Here is a 22,567-nt window from a genome sequence, read left to right on the forward strand (position 1 = left end):
GTATGTTTCTAACAGATCTAGAAAACATAAACAAATCAACTACAGAGGAAGGAGTCTGAAACTTAAATACCTTATAGAACAACAACATTGACCTTAAACTCACAAAACTTTCAAAGGTACAACCGAGGAACTCTTTAACGTAAGGAGAAATGTGATCACGACGTTTAACACAATATACATATCGCATAACCCTATGCAAATTTCGTGTTTTTGGCAAGCTAAATCCCGCCGTTCTAGTAGTTCGGCTTCAACCATATTAACAAATTGGGAATATTGTACATATATCGATGAATAATACGTTTTTCAGTCATGTTTGCACTTTTTTTATAAAAAATATAATTCCGATAATAGAAATTTCGAACCAAAATTGTTCTATTTTGCGAGGGTTTGCTCTATATTCGCGAGAATATGGAGCGGACAGGTTATGGAATCATATGGATCACGTTACAAAAACATTAATCACAAAATTATATTTAAAAGCAAAAATAGAGTGGTTGTAATTTAATATAGGTTTATTTAGAAACAATACAAATATCTGAATAGTAATTGCTACTGCAACGTAATCGTCAATTTCTAATTCGTTTACAGTGTATTAAAATTCATAATGAAATCCATATAAAATATTTTTTAATTGTCGTCTTGGCTGTGTTTCTTCTTTTCATGCTTTCTGCCAACCAAATCATATTTACAGTTGTCATCACATCCGTGAGGCTCATCTTCACTACCACTACTTATTTCAGAATCGCTAGATTCATTATATGGCCCTAAACCAGGCAAAATAGCAACACACTTGAAATGGCCAACGTCTAATTCTGTTGTATTAATATTTTTTAAACTTTTGGGATTTTTTTCACTTTGCTTTGGATCGCTTTCTTCATTAGTTGTTGGTTTTATTACTTTACTTACACCAACTGCGGAAGAAGGTACACTTTCGCCGTTTTTGCGTTTGATGCCTATTCCAAGCAGAGACTTTTGTGAGGGTCGTGCAGTAGAGGTTAGGGGGCGTACTTTAGTTTTGAGTTCGCTCTGGATTTTCTGCAATATATTAATTCTTAAAGAGGAATAAAATATTTTGGATTATTAGCACATACTTTATTTTCTGATTCTTCCTGGAGCGATGTAACTCTGTTTCTAAAATCCTTAAGTTCTCTCTCTTCTTCGAGTAGTTTTTCTTTTTCAATTCCAATTTTATTTTTATCTACTAACTCGAGGAAACTTACTTCGTCGTCATCGAGTCCCCGGATAAGATTTTCTATAATGGTTATGAAAAATATTTAATTATTAATACATAACAAGTTTATAAAATTCTACTGAATACACATATACACGTAACGTAGTTGACAATACATGTGGAAATATATTTGCATTTAACTTTGACCGGTTGAAAAACTCTTAGAAATATTAACAGAGAAACCAAAGACTTAAGAATATTTTCACCGTTCGAGTTTCTTTCTTTAGACTTGAACATAGGCAAATAAATCCGTAGAAAATTACCGATTAATTTTAAAAGTCCATTTAGCCCATTTAAAGTTCTTAATAGTTATTTACTGTTAGAAAATAACTAGTAAATTAGTTAATTTCGGCGATATTGATTATTTTATTGTTATATACTGCCGTAGCTTAATGATGAATCAATTCATTCGTGGGTCAATATAAAATAGCGATTTTAAAGCGTTAGTTGCCCATTGTCCATCCATTGGAGGCTTAGCATTCCTGTTACACAGACCTAACTCGATTACACTATTCTGCCCGGTACAGACCTATATCCATCAATAGACCAACCGCACATAAGCCCTTCTTTATTACTTTAAAACGCCATACTTTCCTTAACCATGGAATTTACCAATCGTCACATATACACGTAACGTAGTGGACAATACATGTGGAAATATCAGGGACCGAAAATAACAGTTATTTTTTAAAATGCGAACAAAAAATCTTCATGTTAGAGACATGGGACACCAATAGTGTCATATACCAATAGATTCGTACTGAGGAGCCCATTAAGGATATTGAGTGATCTTGAGAAAACACTCTCAGTTCCCATGTTAAGGATTATTTTTTAACGGAAAAAATAAACGTTGATTTTTAACTGTTAAAAATGATTTTTATTTTTTCCGTCAAAAATAAAAGTCTTTTTGCGATTTTTATTTTTTCCGTCAAAAATAAAAGTCTTTTTGGGACTTTTATTTTTTCCGTCAAAAATAACAGTCTTTTTGGGACTTTTATTTTTTCCGTCAAAAATAAAAGACTTTTTGGGATTTTTATTTTTTCCGTCAGAAAATAAAAGTCTTTTTGGGATTTTTATTTTTTCCGTCAGGAAATAAAACTCTTTTTATGTAAAGAAGTTTATACAACTTGTAATCAGTTATAAAATTACAATTTATAAATCTCTGTCCTTATTACAATAAGTGTACACATAAGTAATCAAGATCAAAGGTAAAAAATATTTGTTATAAATTTTTAAAAAATAGTCTAGTGTACCAAATCATGAATATAAATTAAAGAATCATTCCCCTGACTATTAGGTCAAAGGTTATATAACTGGTACCAAACTCTATATGTTTATTTACGTAAAAATACTTTTATTTTCTGTCGGAAAAAATAAAAATAACAAAAAGACTTTTATTATTGACGGAAAAAATAAAAATCATTTTTAACAGTTAAAAATCAACGTTTATTTTTTCCGTTAAAAAAATAAATAATTAAAGTGGATTTTTTTATTTAGGTCACATAATAAAGTTATTTTTTACTTTTATTTTTGACGGAAAAAATAAAAATCATTTTTAACAGTTAAAAATCAACGTTTATTTTTTCCGTTAAAAAAATAAATAATTAAAGTGGATTTTTTTGAAGAACACATCCAGAAGTCCACTGTCGAAGAAGTGAAAAGTGCTATATTCTTTTCGGTCTTACCAGATGAAACTACAGATATTTTCGAAATGAGCAGCTATTAATATGTATAAGATTTTTCGACAAGGTATCTTAAAAGTCAAGGAATATTTCCTTTGCTACGTGGAAGTATTTCGAGAAGCAAATAAATCTTTAAAACGATTACATTCATATTGTGAAACACGATGGATTGAAAGGCATGGTATAACTATTTAACTAATCTACAGAAAATATAATAGAATCATTATTTCTAATAAGTAAGAAATGGATGTAAGATCACACAATTCTTATTATACATTGCTGTAATGTTAATCGTATCGCGACACTTATGCACACGTTAGGTATTTTCAATATTAATATGTGAGATTAGACTTCTGTTTTTAGATTGTTGTGGTGCAGTAAATTCTCGTCATTTTAGGTATTTTCAATATTAATATGTGAGATTAGACTTCTGTTTTTAGATTGTTGTGGTGCAGTAAATTCTCGTCATTTTATAGTAGGTGTAGCAGTAACACCTCGCTTTCTTGAGTACACCCTACATTTATCCCAGTTTCTTCAGACTATTAATATGGACATTGTCAATGCATATGATCACATACATTTAGTAGTTGATAACTAAAATGCTATACGACAAAATAGTGTCGAGGAGTTCCACAAAAAATGCGTCGAAACAAAAATTATTGCCGACAAATTTTGTATAGAAGTTTCGAACTCCAAATCCTTTTATAGAACTACATTGTTTGTCCCATATATGTACATTTTCCAAGCAGATTTCTGAAAATGTTAAAGTAGTTAAAACACTATCAAATGTATAGTAGGTGTAGGAGTAACACCTCGCTTTCTTGAGTACACCCTACATTTATCCCAGTTTCTTCAGACTATTAATGTGGACATTGTCAATGCATATGATCACATACATTTAGTAGTTGATAACTAAAATGCTATACGACAAAATAGTGTCGAGGAGTTCCACAAAATATACGTGGAAACAAAAATTATTGCGACAAATTTTGTATAGACGTTTCAGTGCCAAGAAGGATTGGTACGCAGAAGTGCAGGTCAAATGTAATGAGTTCGAACTCCAAATCCTTTTATAGAACTACATTGTTTGTCCCATATTTGGACGAACAATCTGTACATTTTCCAAGCAGATTTCTGAAAATGTTAAAGTAGTTAAAAATCTATCAGTAGTTCGAGTAACTGGTGATGAACTATATATTCTACTAATTACTTGTAAGCACCACTAGTTACCACTTCATGGCCTAGACTGATGAATTTAACATGGGTATGTTATTGGGGAAGTCAATTGTCCCTTGCCTGCCCTACGAGTAACCAGCCATTTTAGTAGTCAGAAATGATAGTGCATTAGCTAGTGAATTGTAGTCTATTAATTAGCTAGATACCACTGCTTAGTAAAATGCCTAGTTACTTATGTATAGCAAATTAGCTATTATAATAGTTTTGAAAATATTTTGTATAAAAGTTTTTCTTTAAATCTATATTTATTCGATATTTTTAATAAATTACATAATATTGCAATGACATTGTTTAACCTAATATATAGTTAAGTAACGAAGATTCGATTCATTCTTTACGTAGAATACCCGTAGTCCCTCGATATGTGGGCAGCTCTTCGATTCGAGATTTTTGATAGTCGCCATAGAAAATCTGTGAAAAATATAATTATGTATAAGAGCGAGGTTGTCTTTATTGTGCCACAATTTTAAGACGTACGTAACGTAAAACGGAATAAAAAACGGAATTCAAACTGACAATTGTATTGAAAATTCGATTCGAGATTTTTGATAGTCGCCATAGAAAATCTGTGAAAAATATAATTATGTATAAGAGCGAGGTTGTCTTTATTGTGCCACAATTTTAAGACGTACGTAACGTAAAACGGAATAAAAAACGGAATTCAAACTGACAATTGTATTGAAAATTCAGGAAATTACTAAAAAGCAAGGTAGATGTATAGGTAGTCGCATCGACCCAGTTGATTGTAACATTGAATGTCAAAACAAATTGAACATGAACTATATATGTCACCATTTGTGACATATATCACCATTTGTGACATCTTTGAACTTTATGTGGCCTCATAGCGATCGACCCCATATTGGATATTTCAGAACATACAATTCAAACTTAGCGATTTTTCAAATATAATCTATTTGACGCCGTAAATATTGAACGATTATTATGAAAACAGTTATATTAATTCGTAGGCCAGATCCACATCTCCGTAATTTCCTGGGTTTGGGTCATAATTGTCATAACAGATGATAAACGATATACAAAAATTTGAGTCTAATAGCCTAGACAGACGACAGCCTTAATTTGCATTAACAGCCTTAATTCAAATTAACTTGTACATTATTCTCATTTTTATGTGTTGTTAATGCACAAAATCAAACTGTATTTATACTGAATTAAGCAATTTCAATATGGCAATGCTGTCGAAAATTAATTGTTTCTTGTCAAATTTATTTATATTTTTGAAAATAAATATAAGAAATGAAGTCAAATTTCAACCATTTTTCGAATTGGGAGCTGTTTTGATAATATCATAGTTGCTATTCCTCCTTTATGTCATGTATATATTTCCTAAAGATGTAATCCCGAAAAATATCGAAACAAATGTAAGAAATTTTCATCCTACACACAGACAAACAATTGTTTTGAAGCAAAAAACTGTTTTGTAAATGCAGAAACTCTCGTCTGCCAGGGGTAAATATTAATTCAAATTAAGAAATATTTAATGCAAATTAAGGTTGTCGTCTGTCTATGGTATAAGAGTAGTGCAGCTACAAACTCTTGAGGCAACACTTAGTTTTAACATATATGTGTAGGGTATTAAAACATTTTGTTCTGATTGGTTGAATTAAATTTGCCTAAATTTTGAAATTTCAAGGCGAATTAAATTTTATTTGCCTTGTTTACAAATTTTGACATATGTTACCAAAAAAATTGCTTTGTTGTAGTAATTCGCCGATGCGACTACCAATATATGTGCATTGTTAAGAAGTCTAAAAAAAATGTTCTTTTTTTTGCAATAGTATATCCATTGGTAATCTATAAAATAGTCGATTCATTACCCTACGCATTACCAGTAACTACTGAATTGGTATGATTTGCTTAGACAACTTTTTCAATCGACAAATTATGATTATGTTTTATAACATTCATATACTCATATTTATTTAAGGAAAGGAAATTTTTACTTTTTAAATTTAACTCCAGCGGAGAGACTTTGGAAGTTAAGGAATGAAGAAGGTATGTTCTTGCATATGTGTGCAGCATGAAACAATGATCCCAGATCTATGCTGATTGACAGGGTTACCCTAACATATTCCTTTTTTAGGAAATAACTGTAAGACAGCTTTTACAAGAAGAAACTTTGTGAGTGAATGAATAACGATGAAATGTGGAAGAATATCGATGTGGTTTCTGTTGTTTGGCAAGTCGTCGTTAACATAATTTGAGATCGTTAGCAAGGATAAGTCCTCAGGTCGTTTTCTAGATTAATTGAAGCTATGACGTACTCGTCTTATCAATCTGGACAGTACGTCTGCATGTCCCAAACCCTCTGTATTGGTATACCTTATGGTGACATCATAGGTAAGGAAAATTAGTGCCCAACGTTTTAGACTGCAATACCTTTTTGGGAAACAAATATTGTGGTCGGAATGTAGAGTGAATTTCTTTCCATAGGTCATTCTGTGGTAACGTTGTACGCCGAAAACCAAAGCTAGTCATTCGTTCTCGATTATGTCTTTGAAGGTTTGATCTGGATACGCATGGTATATTACCACTCCGATACCAGGTGAGAATGCGTCTGCTGCAATAATTATTGACGGTTTTGGGACGAAATGCGTAATTAGTAAATCAGACGTCATAATGGGTTTAAATTCGTCTAGATATTGTTGACATTCTTTGGTCCAAGTGAAATTGTGTTTTCCTTTTTCAGGATATCTTCTAGTGGTTTTCTGATTTTTCTCATGCCATTGACTTACTGTACATAGAAGATTCTGGAAACCAGTAAACTCGTACTTCAGAAATATTTTCTGGCACCTTTATATTGTGCATTGCAAGAATTCGTTCTTGATCGATTCGTATGCCGTATTTCTCAATGAAAATACGGCATACGAATTTCTTGTATTTGCTGTAATAACAGGCTACATTCAGTTTTTCTATCATTAGGCGATGTACTTGCCAAGACTATGTCGCCTATATACGCTGGAGCTTTGGAGCTTTGTGGGTGTTGTAAGTAAGTCTTTATTTTGATTGGCGTCTTCCTTGAAGATATGCGACAGAGAGATCTAAATGTGTAATCGTGACAGTCTGCAAGAATTTCGTTGGTAGTGAGCAAAGGATGTTGGTTTGGTTCAATTGATTTGTTGAGACCCGTTGAGTAATCTGCACAAATTCTAATTTTAACGTTCCTTCAGCTCACGCTGCAAATCTCGAAGAATTGACTGGTGTGATTATATTTGTTTTCAAGTCTATCCATCTCTGTTTAAATGTCTATTCCCACGGCGTATGGCTTAGCTATAATTTACCAAATTTATAATGTAATATTGAAATATCTGATGCCGTGTCGATTTGTAATTGAGCTTTCGTGTTGTTTATCTAAACTAAAACTTAGAGCTTTTACATGATGTTAATCCAGCAACGTGTGTTGAATTGGACTTAGCGCGTTTACTCATCAATACAAAACAACAATAAATAATGAGATAACTGTATTTTTATTTTAAATCGATGTATTTTGCCTTGTTATACATAACTGTATCAAAATTTCAATTTCTAGAAAAATTGACTTGTTGCCCTTACATGTTAAGCCAGCGTTATGTGTTATTACTTTGTTCTTAACAGCCTGTTTTTGTAAAATTCCAAACGAACGAATTCGAGTGACTTACGGCCAAACTCCTTGGTTTTGACAAATATGTCATTTATTTTTGTTTTGAATCAGAAAACCTTTATAAACATAAATAAAGTTTTGAACGAACGAATTCGTTCGTTTGGAATTTTACAAAAACAGGCTGTAAGTGTCTAATTTCTATGAAATATATATATCACACGTAGAAGTACAAAATTGAGTTTATTTTTTTATATATGTATCAAAAGAAAACAAAATATATCGCTCATTTGCTGCAAGACCGGCAGAAATCAAAATAATTTTTGAGTTTTAAAATATTGCTTTGGAATCATAATGTGTTTAAAATATGAATAAAGACAAGTAAAAACATCCTTAAGTTCGGCAGGGCCACCTTGAAGTGCAATATTTAAATAATACCGCTTATAACGGCGGTAACGCCGGTCCCTTGACAGTCGTTATAAGCGATTTCGACTGTAGTTTAATAAATCTTAATAATAACCGTTAAAACAAGTAATGATTCGTGTACTTTTCGGCGCAGCGTTGGTTAATCTTGTCATGTAATATTTTATTTATTTCAAAAATGCATATAGACACAAAAGGCAAAATAGGCCAGAACTTAATCATACAAGTAACATAATTTTTACAAATAAATATTTCAGCGAAATGACATACATAAACAACTTCGAGTTACACAAAACAAGGTACTTAAAATGAGTTATATCCATTCCGCTTGCAGATTGCACACTCGCACGGGTGATCTATGCGATTACGGTTGAGGTTTTTATACAGTTCATATATATTCAGCTATAAAAGAAGCATTTTTTTACACCATCATCACATCCGAGGGAATAAATTTAGTGTAGTATCAAAGAACCAAATCACCTTAACGTGCATCTTAGAAAACTTGGATTTTTCTATAATATATTTCATATATGAGAATCTTACCCAAAAGACCAAGAGCGTTTCAGAAAACAACAAAAAAAGACTTCTCCAAAAGCATAAAACTAACAATGTATTAGCTTAATAATATCTTAACGTCTATTCAGTTGGAGGGGATCAGAACCCTTGTACTTCAAAAACATTTTTATTATTATAATTAGATTATTTGATGTAGCGATCAGCAATAGGGCCAAGGACTACAATGCTCTTAGGTAGAGCCTATGCAAAGAGTACAACTTTCTTAAAATAAAGCATAAAACTAACAATGTATTAGCTTAATAATATCTTAACGTCTATTCAGTTGGAGGGGATCAGAACCCTTGTACTTCAAAAACATTTGTATTATTATAATTAGATTATTTGATGTAGCGATCAGCAATAGGGCCAAGGACTACAATGCTCTTAGGTAGAGCCTATGCAAAGAGTACAACTTTCTTAAAATAAAGTTTACCTTGGACCCCACATGCACATCAAACACCAAACTACTATCAAGAAACAAACCAAGAAATTTCATTGAGCTTACAACATTTAGAACATTATTATAATTGGAAACATTAATTGAATGCTCTTGCAAGTTCCCAAAAAACCTAGCTTTACTCTTTCGAGTATTAATTGAGAGTCCGTTTGCAGATAACCACGTTACTAATACATTAATATTAAGATGTAAAGGGCTGCAAAACATCTAAAAACACATATTTTCCTTTAAATATAAAGTGTAAGTCATCAGCAAATGCAAATGACATGCATGTTCTACTACTAATACGACTTAGTAAATCATTAATATACATAACAAACAACAGAGGCCCAAGAACAGACCCCTGGGCTACACCACTACTTACTGGGAACATTCCAGAAAGAACATTCCTACAACAAACAACTGTTTCCTTCCGAACAAATACGACGTAATAAGTTTACAGGCTGAGGACGAAAAATTGAACAAACGATGCAATCTTCTGATTAAATTAGCATGACTAATTTTGTGAAAGGCTTTTTCTAAGTCTACTGACAACAACACACAGCAACCTCCCGCACCAACAATCTTCCTTATATTGTCAGTCAATTCAACAAGGAGGTATGCAGTGCCGCGATTATTCCAAAATCCATACTGGCTCTTATGTAAAAGAGAATTTTCGCCAATACAGACTAGCACATTTGATCTTTCATAACATACTCAACCATTTTCGAAAAAATCAACATTATAGATATAGGTCAATATTCACTAACTTAACTTTTCATAAATTTTAACGATTTAAATATTTATTACTGTTTTAATTGACGAAGTCATAATGTTCAAAGCTGTCCCACAGGACAGTTTTGGGGTTTGTCGATGTCATTTACAATATACACACGGTGATTCTCAAACATTTTTTTCGAAAGTTTTTTTACGAATGGCGGGCACAAAAACCCAAAAAGTAATAATCTAATACGTTCCACGTTAGCTATCCACTTTAATGCATAGCTATCGTAGGAACTTTACTAAATACAATCGGTCAAGATCTCCGATATTTTCTAACTTGGTAATAGGGCATTTTCCAAAAATCAAATCTCATAGGTGCGCCTTCCGGGAGCGCAATCTAAAATTATCCACTGCAAAATCTAATGTCTCACTTTTCACTTCCTGGACGCGAGAAGTCAATTTACAACTTGGCATGTCCTTTGAATACGAAAATCCTTGGGTGGTCTTCAATAACCTCCTCCATTTCTCCACGCATTCTAACTACATCAACCAGAAGGTGAATGCTGGGAATAAAGTTCTGAAAGCTTTAGCTGGCACCTCCTGGGCCAAGTATAAAGAATGTTGTTAATACTATGATTATGACCTCTTGTTTTCCATCCCGGTGGAAAATAGGCAAAATAATTCCAATTCGGAAATCTGATGCACCAAATGATTTCAGGCCAATATCAATTATGCCAATTCTTTCCAAAATGGCTGAACACATAATGAAAAGACAGATCATGGAGCATATATCATATCCCCTTTTGCTACATGATGCCCAATATGGGTTTAGGCGTGAAAGAAATACGACTTCGCTCCTGGTAAGTCTTACAAATAGCATACGACAAGTTGCCAGCAACAAGGGATATTGTATTCTTCTTTCAATTGATTTGGAAAAAGCTTTTGATAGGCTTGATCATGAATTGTTGATTGTTAAGTTATGTAGCCACTTCGGATTTTCTAAAACAGCATGTTTGTTAATAAAATCCTACCTAGAGAAAAGATTTCAATATGTGGTCGCTAGTGGCAAACAATCTAATCTTTTAACTGTTACTAGTGGTGTTCCTCAGGGGTCAGTGGGCCACTTCTACTTATAATGTTTATAAATGATTTTTTTGATTTAGTCGTTTCCAACAATTGTCAGCCCTTTTCATTTGATGATGATATTCAACTACTGTTTAAGTGTGATGGTGCATTCCCTGATGTTATGCAAAGTGCTATATCTCTACAATAAATAATTGGATGTCTCTCAATAAATTATCGGTAAATCCGAATAAAACGAAAGTATTAAAGTTTGGTCCCCGTGATGGGGTTGAAGTAATAGTCAAGTTCGATAACATTGAGATTGAATTTGTGGAGAGCATTAGATATCTTGGTGTTGTACTGGACAGGGAATTGATGTTTGAGTCTCATGTTAACTTGTTGGTTTCTAAGATAAATTACATGTTGAGGAAGCTTTATAGTTCTGAGCTTTGGCTTGTTGTTGAAATGAGGAAATACATTGTGAAAATGTTAATTATGCCATTAATCTTATACCGCATTGAAGTTTTTTTCACGGACATTTGGTTGTGTTATCAGGAAGCTGCAGATCGCTTTTAATAGAGTGATGAGGTATATATACTCATCAAAGCGTTGGTAACATGTTACCCCATTTGTCATAGACTTCCTCGGCTGTACTTTGGCTGATTTCATTAGACTTCGGTCCATGCTGTTTTTTTATAAAGGTTATAAAAACCAAGATTAGTTTTTTTTTCATAAATGAATTTCGATTTTCCAGATCTCTAAGGAATCCACAGATACACATGCCAATGTTAACGCCCTTTTTGGAACGATCATTTCTCGTCAGAGTTGCCCGGACGTACAATGGCTTGCCATTGCCTTTAAGATCTTTTAATTTTTCATTATACACTTCCCGAATGAAACTTTTACAATATGTTGTATCAAATTATTCTTAATGTTTCCTATAAATATAAAAATATGCCACCCTATTTATCAATTTATGTTCAATATTTTTAAAATTTTTGAGTAGTTCCGATCCCTAAATTGTTAATATTTCTAATTCAACAATAACATGTATACAAGCTATAAATATGTTAAGAGAGCTAAGTAGTTCCGATCCCTAAATTGTTAATATTTCCAATCAATTTAATTTTTATTCAACAATAACAGGTATAACAAACTATAAATATGTTAAGAGAGCTAAGTAGTTCCGACCCCTCACATTAAATTGGTATTGCCCAATTAATGTTAATATTTAAGAAGTTTGAGTAGTTTCAATCCCTCCCTTTTAAATATTTTTTTTTTAATTTTATATATTTATGTTATAATATTGTTTGAGCAGTTTTACATCCCTTTTAGAGCAATATTAATTCAATTTGTCAGAATGAAATTTGTATTTTTAATATTTTTTACCTTAATTTACATTTATAATTCTACTTGTTTTATTGTACATAGTAATCGCCACTTTGAGTAGTTTGTCATCCACCCCCCTAAAAACTTATTTTACTATAATTGTTATTAAACTGTGTTACTTAACATTTTAATGTAGTTTACCGCCTTAAGGTCGAAAGACTAGGCTTCACGAATTTGAAAATAAATAAATAAAAGTTGTATCGATATACAAGGTCAGTCAATCCTTAATTATACAGCCCCAGTCTGGATTTCTTTCCTCAACAGCAATGTTATCAATTCGTATCGAGAGCGCATTGTTCCCGGAATCCTAAATACGTTTCCCTCCTGCCGGCAAAGCCCTCACGACATACACCATATATTCAATTATCCGTCCGAACCTACAAGTATATTGCCAATAGACTTATGACTAAAGCCTATATAGGTGGCACAGTTTCTCCCGGTAACCGGATAATATTATATTTTCCATTTCCTATCAATATTTTCAGGAAAGAACTTTCACCAACAGCCAACCTGTTACAACAGCAACTATTGGCAAACGTTAGCAAACACAAACTTTTTTTCCAATTTAAAATTTAATATCTTCAAAATGAATCTGTAAGCTATATTAAAATCTGATCAAAGGAGTCGTTTTAGAAAATGGTTTAAAAATTTTAAAGAAATCTTACAATTTTATGAAAAATATCTGAAAGTGGATTTTCGGATCACTATGTGGAATGCGAAAGATGCCCGACCTAATCGCATCAAAGCCACATAATGCGATCGTAGTGTGACGAAAATCTATTTCCAAATATAAATATATTGTAACCACAGCATCAGCTGAAAGAAAGTTTTCTACCACCTTCTTCTGTCTATACGTAAATCTGTAGTAAATACATAACTAAAAAAATCTAAAAATAGAAGGCTTGATTTGAAATACACATTTTTTATATGAAAAACATATAATATATACGCATTACATTAAGAGTATGAAGTTATATATTTTTGTGAGCTAAATGAATATAAAATATTGTATTTAGTTTTAATATGTTTTCACGATTAGTAATGCCTTTCCATATATTTTCTATTAAAAATATAAATGCATGTTGCTAAGATGTAATTATCTTATTAAAAAAGTCATGTGAAAATGCAAGGGTGACAACGGAACTTTAGAGGTCCACATCTCCGGAAATGCCGATTTCCGCAAGAATTGGAATACATGCAGTCGAAATCGCCTGTCAAAGGACCGGTGAAATTGGTCGCTATAACCGACAGTCGTTATGATCGATATCAAATGAATAACAGAAATGAAAAACTTTTGGGTACCATAATTTTAACCAATATATCGCTATAAACGATTTCGGCTGTAAATACAAATATGCTGCCAGCCGACATTAAGATCACCTACCCTATTTTGCTACAAACTAAAGTTGTCTACACTTTTTGAGTTATCAGACCTGATCTATCTTAAAAAAAATGTCCTGTCCAATGTCGATCCATGGGAACAACTATAGTTTTGTAATAACAACTAGAGTTAACCCGGCCCAAATCATATGCCATATATATAGTTCCACATAAGGTCATCACCATACCATTATTACAAGTATTTTATATACATGTTGCGATATTTAGAGTAAAGAAATTATACGTAAATGTACATACTTAATTTGTGAGCTTCTTCATACTCTAAATCTTTTTTCATCTTTTGCTCCTTTAACCGATCATAGAGAGATCTGCTATCATATTCTTCCGGCCGTTCTAGAGTATAAAAAAATTGTAAATCACTGCCAAACAATGTGAGCAATTTTTTTTACCTAACGGCTGATCGGCTGTGCGAACTTTTTCCCACTCTTCTTGGCGACGTTTTCTAGCCTCCGCCAATTCTGACTCGGTAATAAAACCGGAACTCATAGCAGCACTTTGTTTTTTAATTTTATATTAAAAAATATAATATTTGTAACACGTTCTTAGTTGAGAGCCTTGGTGTTTGGTTTGTACTTTTTGCTCGCCTTTAGCCAGAAAGAAAATTGGCCGACCTAATCTGAAAACGTTTCGTATGCTGCGAATAGGGGAGACGGGAGAGAATGGCCGATAAAAAACATATCGAAACGGAAATGAGGCACCCGTCATGTTTACGAATGAGTGTGAAGCATAACGCCGTCCCACTCGCCATGTTTAGAAGGATGGTATAGAAGAAATAACATAAATGGTTTTATTCATGGCCTATAAATAAGGTCACCAAGGGAGACCAGCTGATTATCGACACCTCTTAAGTTTGCTGTCAAAATTCATTATTGTGAATTGACTTCCATTATGAAAACGTAAACAAAGTCGAAATTTTTGACATTAGACTTGAGAAAAAACAGCTGTTTTCCGATTTCGATTGCTATCTTGGTGACCTTATTTATAGGCCATGGTTTTATTGAAAGAGCCAGAGTTGTGTAAATCGACTTTCGACTAATCAATAATGCCAAATCAAGAGGGTACTTTATAATTATGTCAAAGTTCATAGTTGCCACTTGAATTCGACGTGCAATGTTGCAAAATAAGAGAAATCTTCCTTTGTTTAAATTGGCGCAGCAAAAACCGATGTATTGGAATAACAATGAATGTAAAATTTCGTAGGGATCAAGGTACACATTATGAAATGCCTTAATGGCTTTGATACACAAGCCATCAATGTGATATGTACTGTCAAATTTTACATATGATATGGTGCTTTTACACGGTATGTATTTTACATATATGCTGTCACATTTTTCATCCATATGTAATTCGTTATATGAGTCAAAATTAGTAAATTTTAGTTTTTGTGTTCAAATCGGCATTTGTATTTTACGTATGAGATAACCTAGTAACAAAACAACACCTTTATTTTTTCTTAAATCAACATAATTTTGTTTAATAAACACCCATAGCATAATAACAGAAGGTAGTCTCATTTGAGAATTTGATGATGGCAACCCTTATTAATTTGGAACTCATCTATCAGTTTTCATGGTATAATACAAGGTGTATTTAATAAGGTGTATGCATCAGCTACAACAACTAACATTTTACAAAAACAACATTGCTGTTATAGAAATTAAATTGTCATTTTGACAATTAGTTTTTGACAAAAATAAACAAAAACAATTATCCATTTATGTTTATTATTTTTTGTCAAGAACTATTCTTTGATGAAAAAATAAAAAAATTGTATATTCTTGGATTTTTGGCAAATTTTACGTTAGGGAGTAAAGTCACGGTCACGAATTTTTGTGAAAAGTTTCCAACGTGTAGCCCTTGGTTCCTGGATATGTTGCTTATATTGTAAATTACAATTTTTTTGCCTTCAAATTTCGCCTCCTTAATGAAAGTTTGGTAGACATAAATCCCCGCCCAAAGACTAAATCAAGGAAATTGTGTTGCCCTTGTACAATCTGTTCATAGGAGTATATCAAAGACTTTCACCTTTGGATAGATTTTATGGAGATACCAAGGGACAGATTCCAATATAGGCTACGTATGTTTAGCTCTGATTTATGAACAGATTTGAACACGGGATACAAAACATAAACTATTTGGATCAAATCAGCGAACGGTTTTAAATCTGATTTAAGTCAAGGTTTCCTTTTCGTCCGTCATTATGAACATATTTTTTATTAAAACCCTAAATTTAAAGACAATTTTGTAAATCGTAATTAATTGTTGGAAATGTTTTTGACAATTTACTTTACAAACAATAAAGAAAAAAGTTTAAAACCATATGATTGTCACTTACACCTTATTTAATACACCTTGGTATAATAATAGAAGGTAACATCAAGTGTTGTTGTACAACATGGAAATTTGTTTTTGTAAGTTATACTAGTGTCAACTTCATTTGACAGAAAAATGTAAACAAACAAATAAATTATATTTATTTTGAAAATGAAATATCTTCGAATCCTCAAAATAAAATTGAAAAACATGAATGAAAATCTATCAAATTTATATTTCTATCGCTTCCACATCTTTCGTATAATTGAGCCATTGCCACATATATGTGTAACACATATACCCAGCAGGCAGTTTGAGTAAATTGAATACGGGAGCATATTTAATAAAGAATAATTTCAAATTGTATGCGTTCCCAATTTTCCTGTTGAGTGATTTTTATAAACATAATTTGTCAAATTCATACTGACACTAGTATTACGTTGGAATCAAATCAGCTGGGATTTGCTGTTACCTTTTATAATTGTACCATGATCAGTTTTAAATAAAATAAAAAATAAATTCCATAAAATATTATGTATGTCGAGTGGCAAATTTTCCTTAAAGTAAACAAAATATATTTTCTCATGCAGTCATAGTTTTCCAATTTTTTCATAGATTTGCCTTTGGCAGTACTCAGCTTTCAGAATTTAAATCAAAATATCATCCTTCGAAATGTACGCATATCATGTGTGGAAAATTGCTAAATAAATTAAATTTATAAATATTTAAATTAATAATATTTCACATGGTTGGCAACATTGTAAATTGAATTCAAGTATAAACTACGCACTTTGACAGTTAAGCGATCAGCTGCGCTAAATTGACAACCTATTGTGTCATGGTCGAAGGCATGGCATAATTATACAAGGTAGTCTCATGCTGACATATGATTCCAACATTTTTCAGCTTTTGACAACATTATGTCAAAATTCCGTGTTCAGTGGCAATCATTTATAAACCTTTTATATTTATTAATATTATGAAGTTCCCTACCTCTAAAACCTACACATATAAGTTAATTTGTATTTTTTGATTTTTTTTTTTTTTTTTTGAAAATATGCCAATCGATATACATTTTCATTTTATCTGAAATTGATATATGAGTTACCATGGCATAATTATACAAGGTATTCTCATGCAGTCATATGTTTCTAATTTTTTCATAAATTTGCTTTTGATATATTTTGGTTTAAATTCTGAAAGCCGAATACTGGGCTTTCAGAATTAGATTAGAATTAGATTAGATAGATTTGCCTTTGGCAGTACTCAGCTTTCAGAATTTAAATCAAAATATCATCCTTCGAAATGTACGCATATCATGTGTTCAGTGGACAAATTGCTAAATAATTTAAATTTATAAATATATTGAAGTTCCCTGCCTCTAAAGCTTGTAAAATCTTGAGAGCAATGTTAAGCTTTAGAATATATATTTTGTTTAATTTATTGAAAATATGCCAATCGACATGCATAACATTTTATGGAATTTATTTTTCATTTTATGTATTTAAAATTTATAGATATAGTTCCAATTTATAAAGGTTTGCCATCATAAAATTCTCAAATGAAATTACTTTGTGTAATATGCCATGAAGAGTTACAAATTAAAAAGAGTTGCCATAATTATGCCATGGGTCGAAAGCAAGGTAGATAAATACATTTGTCGCCATGGCATAACTATACAAGGTAGTCTCATTTGAAAAATTCATAATGGCAACACTTTTTAATATGGAATTCATATATCAATTTCAAATAAAATGAAAAATCAATTCCCTAAAATATTACGCATAGCAATTGGCAAATTTTCAAGAAATTAAAAAAAATTAAGCTCTCAACAGCTTTCAAAATTTAAATGAAAATATCCGCCTTCGAAATATACGCACAATACATGTTCAATGACAATAATTAAAAAGATGTTTAATATTTTGAAGTTCCTATAATCTATAAATATAAGTGGTAACATCATATTTTATATCCATGGCATAACTATACAAGGTAGTCTCATTTGAAAAATTGATAATGGCAACCCTTCTTAATATGGAAATCATATATCAATTTCAATTAAAATGAAAAATAAATTCCATAAAATATTACGCATGGCGATTGGCAAATTTTCAACAAATTAAACAAATATTATTTCTAAAGATCTATATTGTTCCCAAGACTTAACTAAGAATGTTGCAATATTAATAAATATAAATGATTCAAAGATTTGCGTACATTTCGAAGGAAGATATTTTCGTTTACTTTGTCCGCTTTTCCACAGGCAGATTTTTATTTGGCAAATTTTTTGTTTTCTCTTTTGAAATTTTCGCTTGTTTGTAAACAATTGCCGGCTGTGTGTCAGTAAAGCGAATAGGTTCAAAAGGAAATGTCAACAAAATTGTTTTCAACGAACAGAGCAAAGCAGAATTTGCGTGTACGGCACGAAGGAAGATATTTTCGTTTAAATTTTGAAACATTCAGCTTTCAAAAGCAATTTTTTTGAAAAATTGGAAACATATGACTGCATGACCTTGTATACCTTGTATAGTTGTATTGTATTTGGTGTAGTTTTGCAGTTACCTTGTATAGTTGTACCATGCCATGTACCATGGCACAATAAAAGCTGATGTCTCGATTAACTGTCAGAGTGGGTAATTTCTACTTGAATTCGATGTGCAAAGTTGCCAATCATGTGAAATATTATAAGGAAAAATTTGACAGAAGGTCGAGACAAAAACAGAGGTTACCTTGTATAGATGTATTGTATTTGGTGTAGTTTTGCAGTTACCTTGTATAATTGTACCATGTCATGTACCATGGCACAATAATTAGGTAGCTGATGTCTCGATTAACTGTCAGAGTGGGTAATTTCTACTTGAATTCGATGTGCAAAGTTGCCAATCATGTGAAATATTATAAGGAAAAATTTGACAGAAGGTCGAGACAAAAACAGAGGTTTTTGTTTTGATACATAATCTTATTATTGCATCATGCCCTGTACCTGTTATTATTGCATCGTACCCTGGTACAATAATACAAGGTAGGGCAGCTTGAGGTGAATAACAAAAAAACAACTATGCACGTGTGGCTTCTTCTGCCAAAAATAAAATAAATATACGCAACAAGTGTTTGTGTTTATTTGACATTATTTCAACACAAAACTAAACACATGAAAATGAATGAAAAGTTATGATTTCTTCCCAAAATCCAGTAGGGAATACCATAACATGTTTGTTTCATCCATAACAAAATAATTACTTCCAGACAAACATGTTAAAAACATAATTTTCATTTCGATTAAATTTGAATATACATATTTCAATTTATTTGACATAGTATTCAAAACAAGACACACACATACACAAAATATGTATTTTGATTTGATGGAACAAGCCACCTTGAGAAAAAATTCTAATCAGTTGGTAGCTGTACCCTACCTTGTATTAATTATACCATGCCCTGTACCATAAAATATAAAAATTCTAATAAACAGTTTCGAAAGTAATTTCAATAAAACTAATTGAAAAACGCTCCGCATTTTATTTTAGAGGTAATTTTTTTGTTGTTGCTCGAATAACAATAGAATGCAATTGCCGCCATTTTTTTTTGTACATTGAAATGTCAACATACAAATGTCAAAATGAAACGCGCGCCATGACGCCGAAAGTTAAAAAATTTTTAACTTTGACGCGAGTCGGTGCGCGTTATTGAGTGCAGCCAAAAGAAGTTTCACATAGTTTAACTTTTGATGCGTTAACGCGTGACTTGAATGAATTGTATTTGTTGTAGTTTGGCAGTTACCATGCATAATTGTACCATGGCACAATAAATAGATAGTCCATTTAGCGCAGCTGATGTCTCGATTAACTGTCAATGTGGGTAATTTCCACTTGAATTCGATGTGCAGTGTTGCCAACCATTACAAGTAATTACAATAACACTAATTGAAAAACGCTCCGCATAAATATTTGATCAGTAAATATCTTCGTCTGCAGCATTATAGCACGTTTACATTTAACCCGATTTCGTTAACCCAGTGGGTTTCAATTGTCAATTCCTTTGTATATATGTCAAATAATATTCTCATAAAGTAGTTTAACCAGGCAAAAAGTTCTAACGTATATGCCGTTTAATAAAAAATTGGCACATTTGGTATAGAAATTAAAAAGTGGCGCAAGAGTGGCAAGGCCGAACAAAAGTATCAAAATTGGTACTTTGGTGGTACAACGGTCACGCTGTTTCTACATGAATTCAATGTACAATGTTGCCAACCATGTGAAATATTATTAGAAAAACAAATGTTTTTATTTTGATTCATCACCTTATTCAAGGTAGATATACAAGGTAGCCGCATCGGCGAATTTCTACAACAAACATCGGTTGTTGTATTTTGATATGTCAAAAATATTTTGCAAAAACAAACAAATTGACCAGGTTTTTTTACACAAATTCTTGTAGAAAATGTTAATAAAAGTAGTGCCAAAAAAGCTCTTCGAAATTCGGAGATTTTCATTTATAATTTTGTTTTTTAATTTTTTGGTTCAACATTACAACAACATTTTTGACATTTATTTGTCCAACAGCTGGGCCGATGCGGCTACCTTATTAAATATACCTTGACCTTATTATTGCATGAAGCTTTCGACCATATAATTGGGCCATGAACTTATCGTTGCCAATGTGTTCAAATCATTATTCTCTTAAATCAAAACACAGCTGTTTTATTTGGGCAAATTCTTATTTTACAACCAGGTGATTAGCCATCTGGCCACTCAACCAAATGTTATCTACAATTTACGCTTACAGCTAAATTGTATCAGTTGTGCATTTAGTCATACTTCAACATACACGGTAAGACGACGTGCGACAGTAATCCGTCTGGTGCGTGCCATCGCTACGTTTTCACGAATTCAATAATTGGACTTTCATTTGGTGTTGATCTTCATTATATTGTTATCGCTTTACAAGGGATTAATTAACTATAAATTAGGATAGACGTGCTGTGTCTGACTAAAGAACACAATCTAGTTAACTATACAGCTCCATATTTCCGAATTGCAATTTTAGGCAACAGGTATGATTTGGTGAAATTATTCTCTTTATGTAAGAAACCATATAAATCGGCAAAGATTGCAAAGTGCGGAGCTTTTGAGTAAATGTAAACATATATACAAACATATGCATGTGTATATAGATACGCAGTATTCACTTTTCCACAATCATTTGTATTTCGTGTTTCATTTTGTTTCGTGTATTCGACGGTCAAGGTTAGATTGGCCAGTTTAAAGTTCGTTTAAACCCCCTGCCCCTTTCTTCGGGTAAGATTGAGCAAACCAAGGTATTCATTCGTAAATGCGGACGTGTGTTTTCTAGCAGTGTGTATAATGTGTATGTATAAAACTGCATATAAATGTGTAAGCTAAAGTTGTGTTACAGCGTTTGTACGGAGAATATTTTGCTTTTAATTTATTTGATATTTGAGAGGGGATAAATCGGAAAGAAATTGTCGATACTCGGCCTTCCACAATTCCGTAGCATTAACGATCTCTCCGTGGAATTCGTTATTGTCAATTGCTAGTAGACGATGGAATAATTGTACTTTGTAAATATGTTAATATCGGACTTCGTCGATTGAGCGCCTCAAATCGCCGATCTATCTACCTTCGATTCCATAGAGGTGTCGTCAGCATTTACTTCCGCTGATTCGTGCTTTTACAGAATGAAGATAATAAATGTATTAAAATTTAGTCAAATCATGCTTACGCATGGACTAATGTGCACAGACCTAGTCGTAAAGGCGGGCAACACGTATCTCTCTCTTGCCCCATCGCTATTGCTATTCTCACTTGAATGTACGATGATATGACTTTTGATCAAGGAGGCAAACAAATATATACATGTATAATCGAAATATTTAATTAGATATAGCACTTCGTCTGGTTTCCGAGTCAAGCACATAATAAAACTGCGATTGTGTGATACATGCACACTTAAAATCATTTCAACTTGACCGTTTTAGATATTTCTAATTGAATATATATATATATATATATATATTTACGGTAATGGTACAGTGATCCTTCTTCGTATGAAACAATGATTTGGATGTTTTTTATTGAATATATATATATATATATATATATTTACGGTAATGGTACCGTGATCCTTCTTCGTATAAAACAATGATATTTTCTTTTATTAGAAATTTTGGTTTTTCATAATTTTGGACCGAACTACACGTTGATGAATTATATTGTGTATAAGAGTAGTTTACTATTTAAGGCTACTTTTAAATTAATGGAGTTGTATAGTGCGTTGAATTTTTTTTTTATTCATAAAGCAACTAATTGTTTTTGTATTTACATTGTTAATTGTTATTTACATTATTGCAGACATAACTATATGTTATAAACAGAATCAAGAAGAACAAAATTCAAGCTGATCATCAATTATCAATGAAATAGTAAACAACTTATACAATTTTCGAATTTCATACAAAATTCCAACTTTATATTTCAGAATAAGATAAA

The 22,567-nt window shown here is 31.9% G+C and overlaps 1 protein-coding gene across 1 annotated transcript; it reads right to left on the minus strand.

The window, feature by feature from the left end:
- Positions 1-627: 627 nt before the first annotated feature.
- LOC133330902 (PSME3-interacting protein) lies at positions 628-14,225 on the minus strand. Its single transcript, XM_061539303.1, has 4 exons — positions 14,129-14,225; positions 13,977-14,072; positions 1,092-1,252; positions 628-1,035 (listed from the first exon to the last, which is right to left on the minus strand). Exons 1-4 carry the CDS (start codon positions 14,223-14,225, stop codon positions 628-630), a joined length of 762 nt encoding a protein of 253 aa, XP_061395287.1.
- Between the last annotated feature and the right edge of the window lie 8,342 nt (positions 14,226-22,567).

This window comes from Musca vetustissima, unplaced genomic scaffold (genome assembly GCF_032173495.1).
Source record: "Musca vetustissima isolate MV318-11 ecotype Yass unplaced genomic scaffold, APGP_CSIRO_Mvet_v1 utg2401, whole genome shotgun sequence".
NCBI classification, from domain to species: domain Eukaryota; kingdom Metazoa; phylum Arthropoda; class Insecta; order Diptera; family Muscidae; genus Musca; species Musca vetustissima.

Coding starts and splice junctions, on each gene's coding strand:
- LOC133330902 (XM_061539303.1), bottom strand. CDS start 14,225: ATGAGTTCCGGTTTTATTACCGAGTCAGAATTGGCGGAGGCTAGAAAA. Junction 1,253..13,976: donor TGAAGAAGCTCACAAATTAA/GTATGTACATTT, acceptor TAACCATTATAG/AAAATCTTATCCGGGGACTC. Junction 1,036..1,091: donor AGGAAGAATCAGAAAATAAA/GTATGTGCTAAT, acceptor AATATATTGCAG/AAAATCCAGAGCGAACTCAA.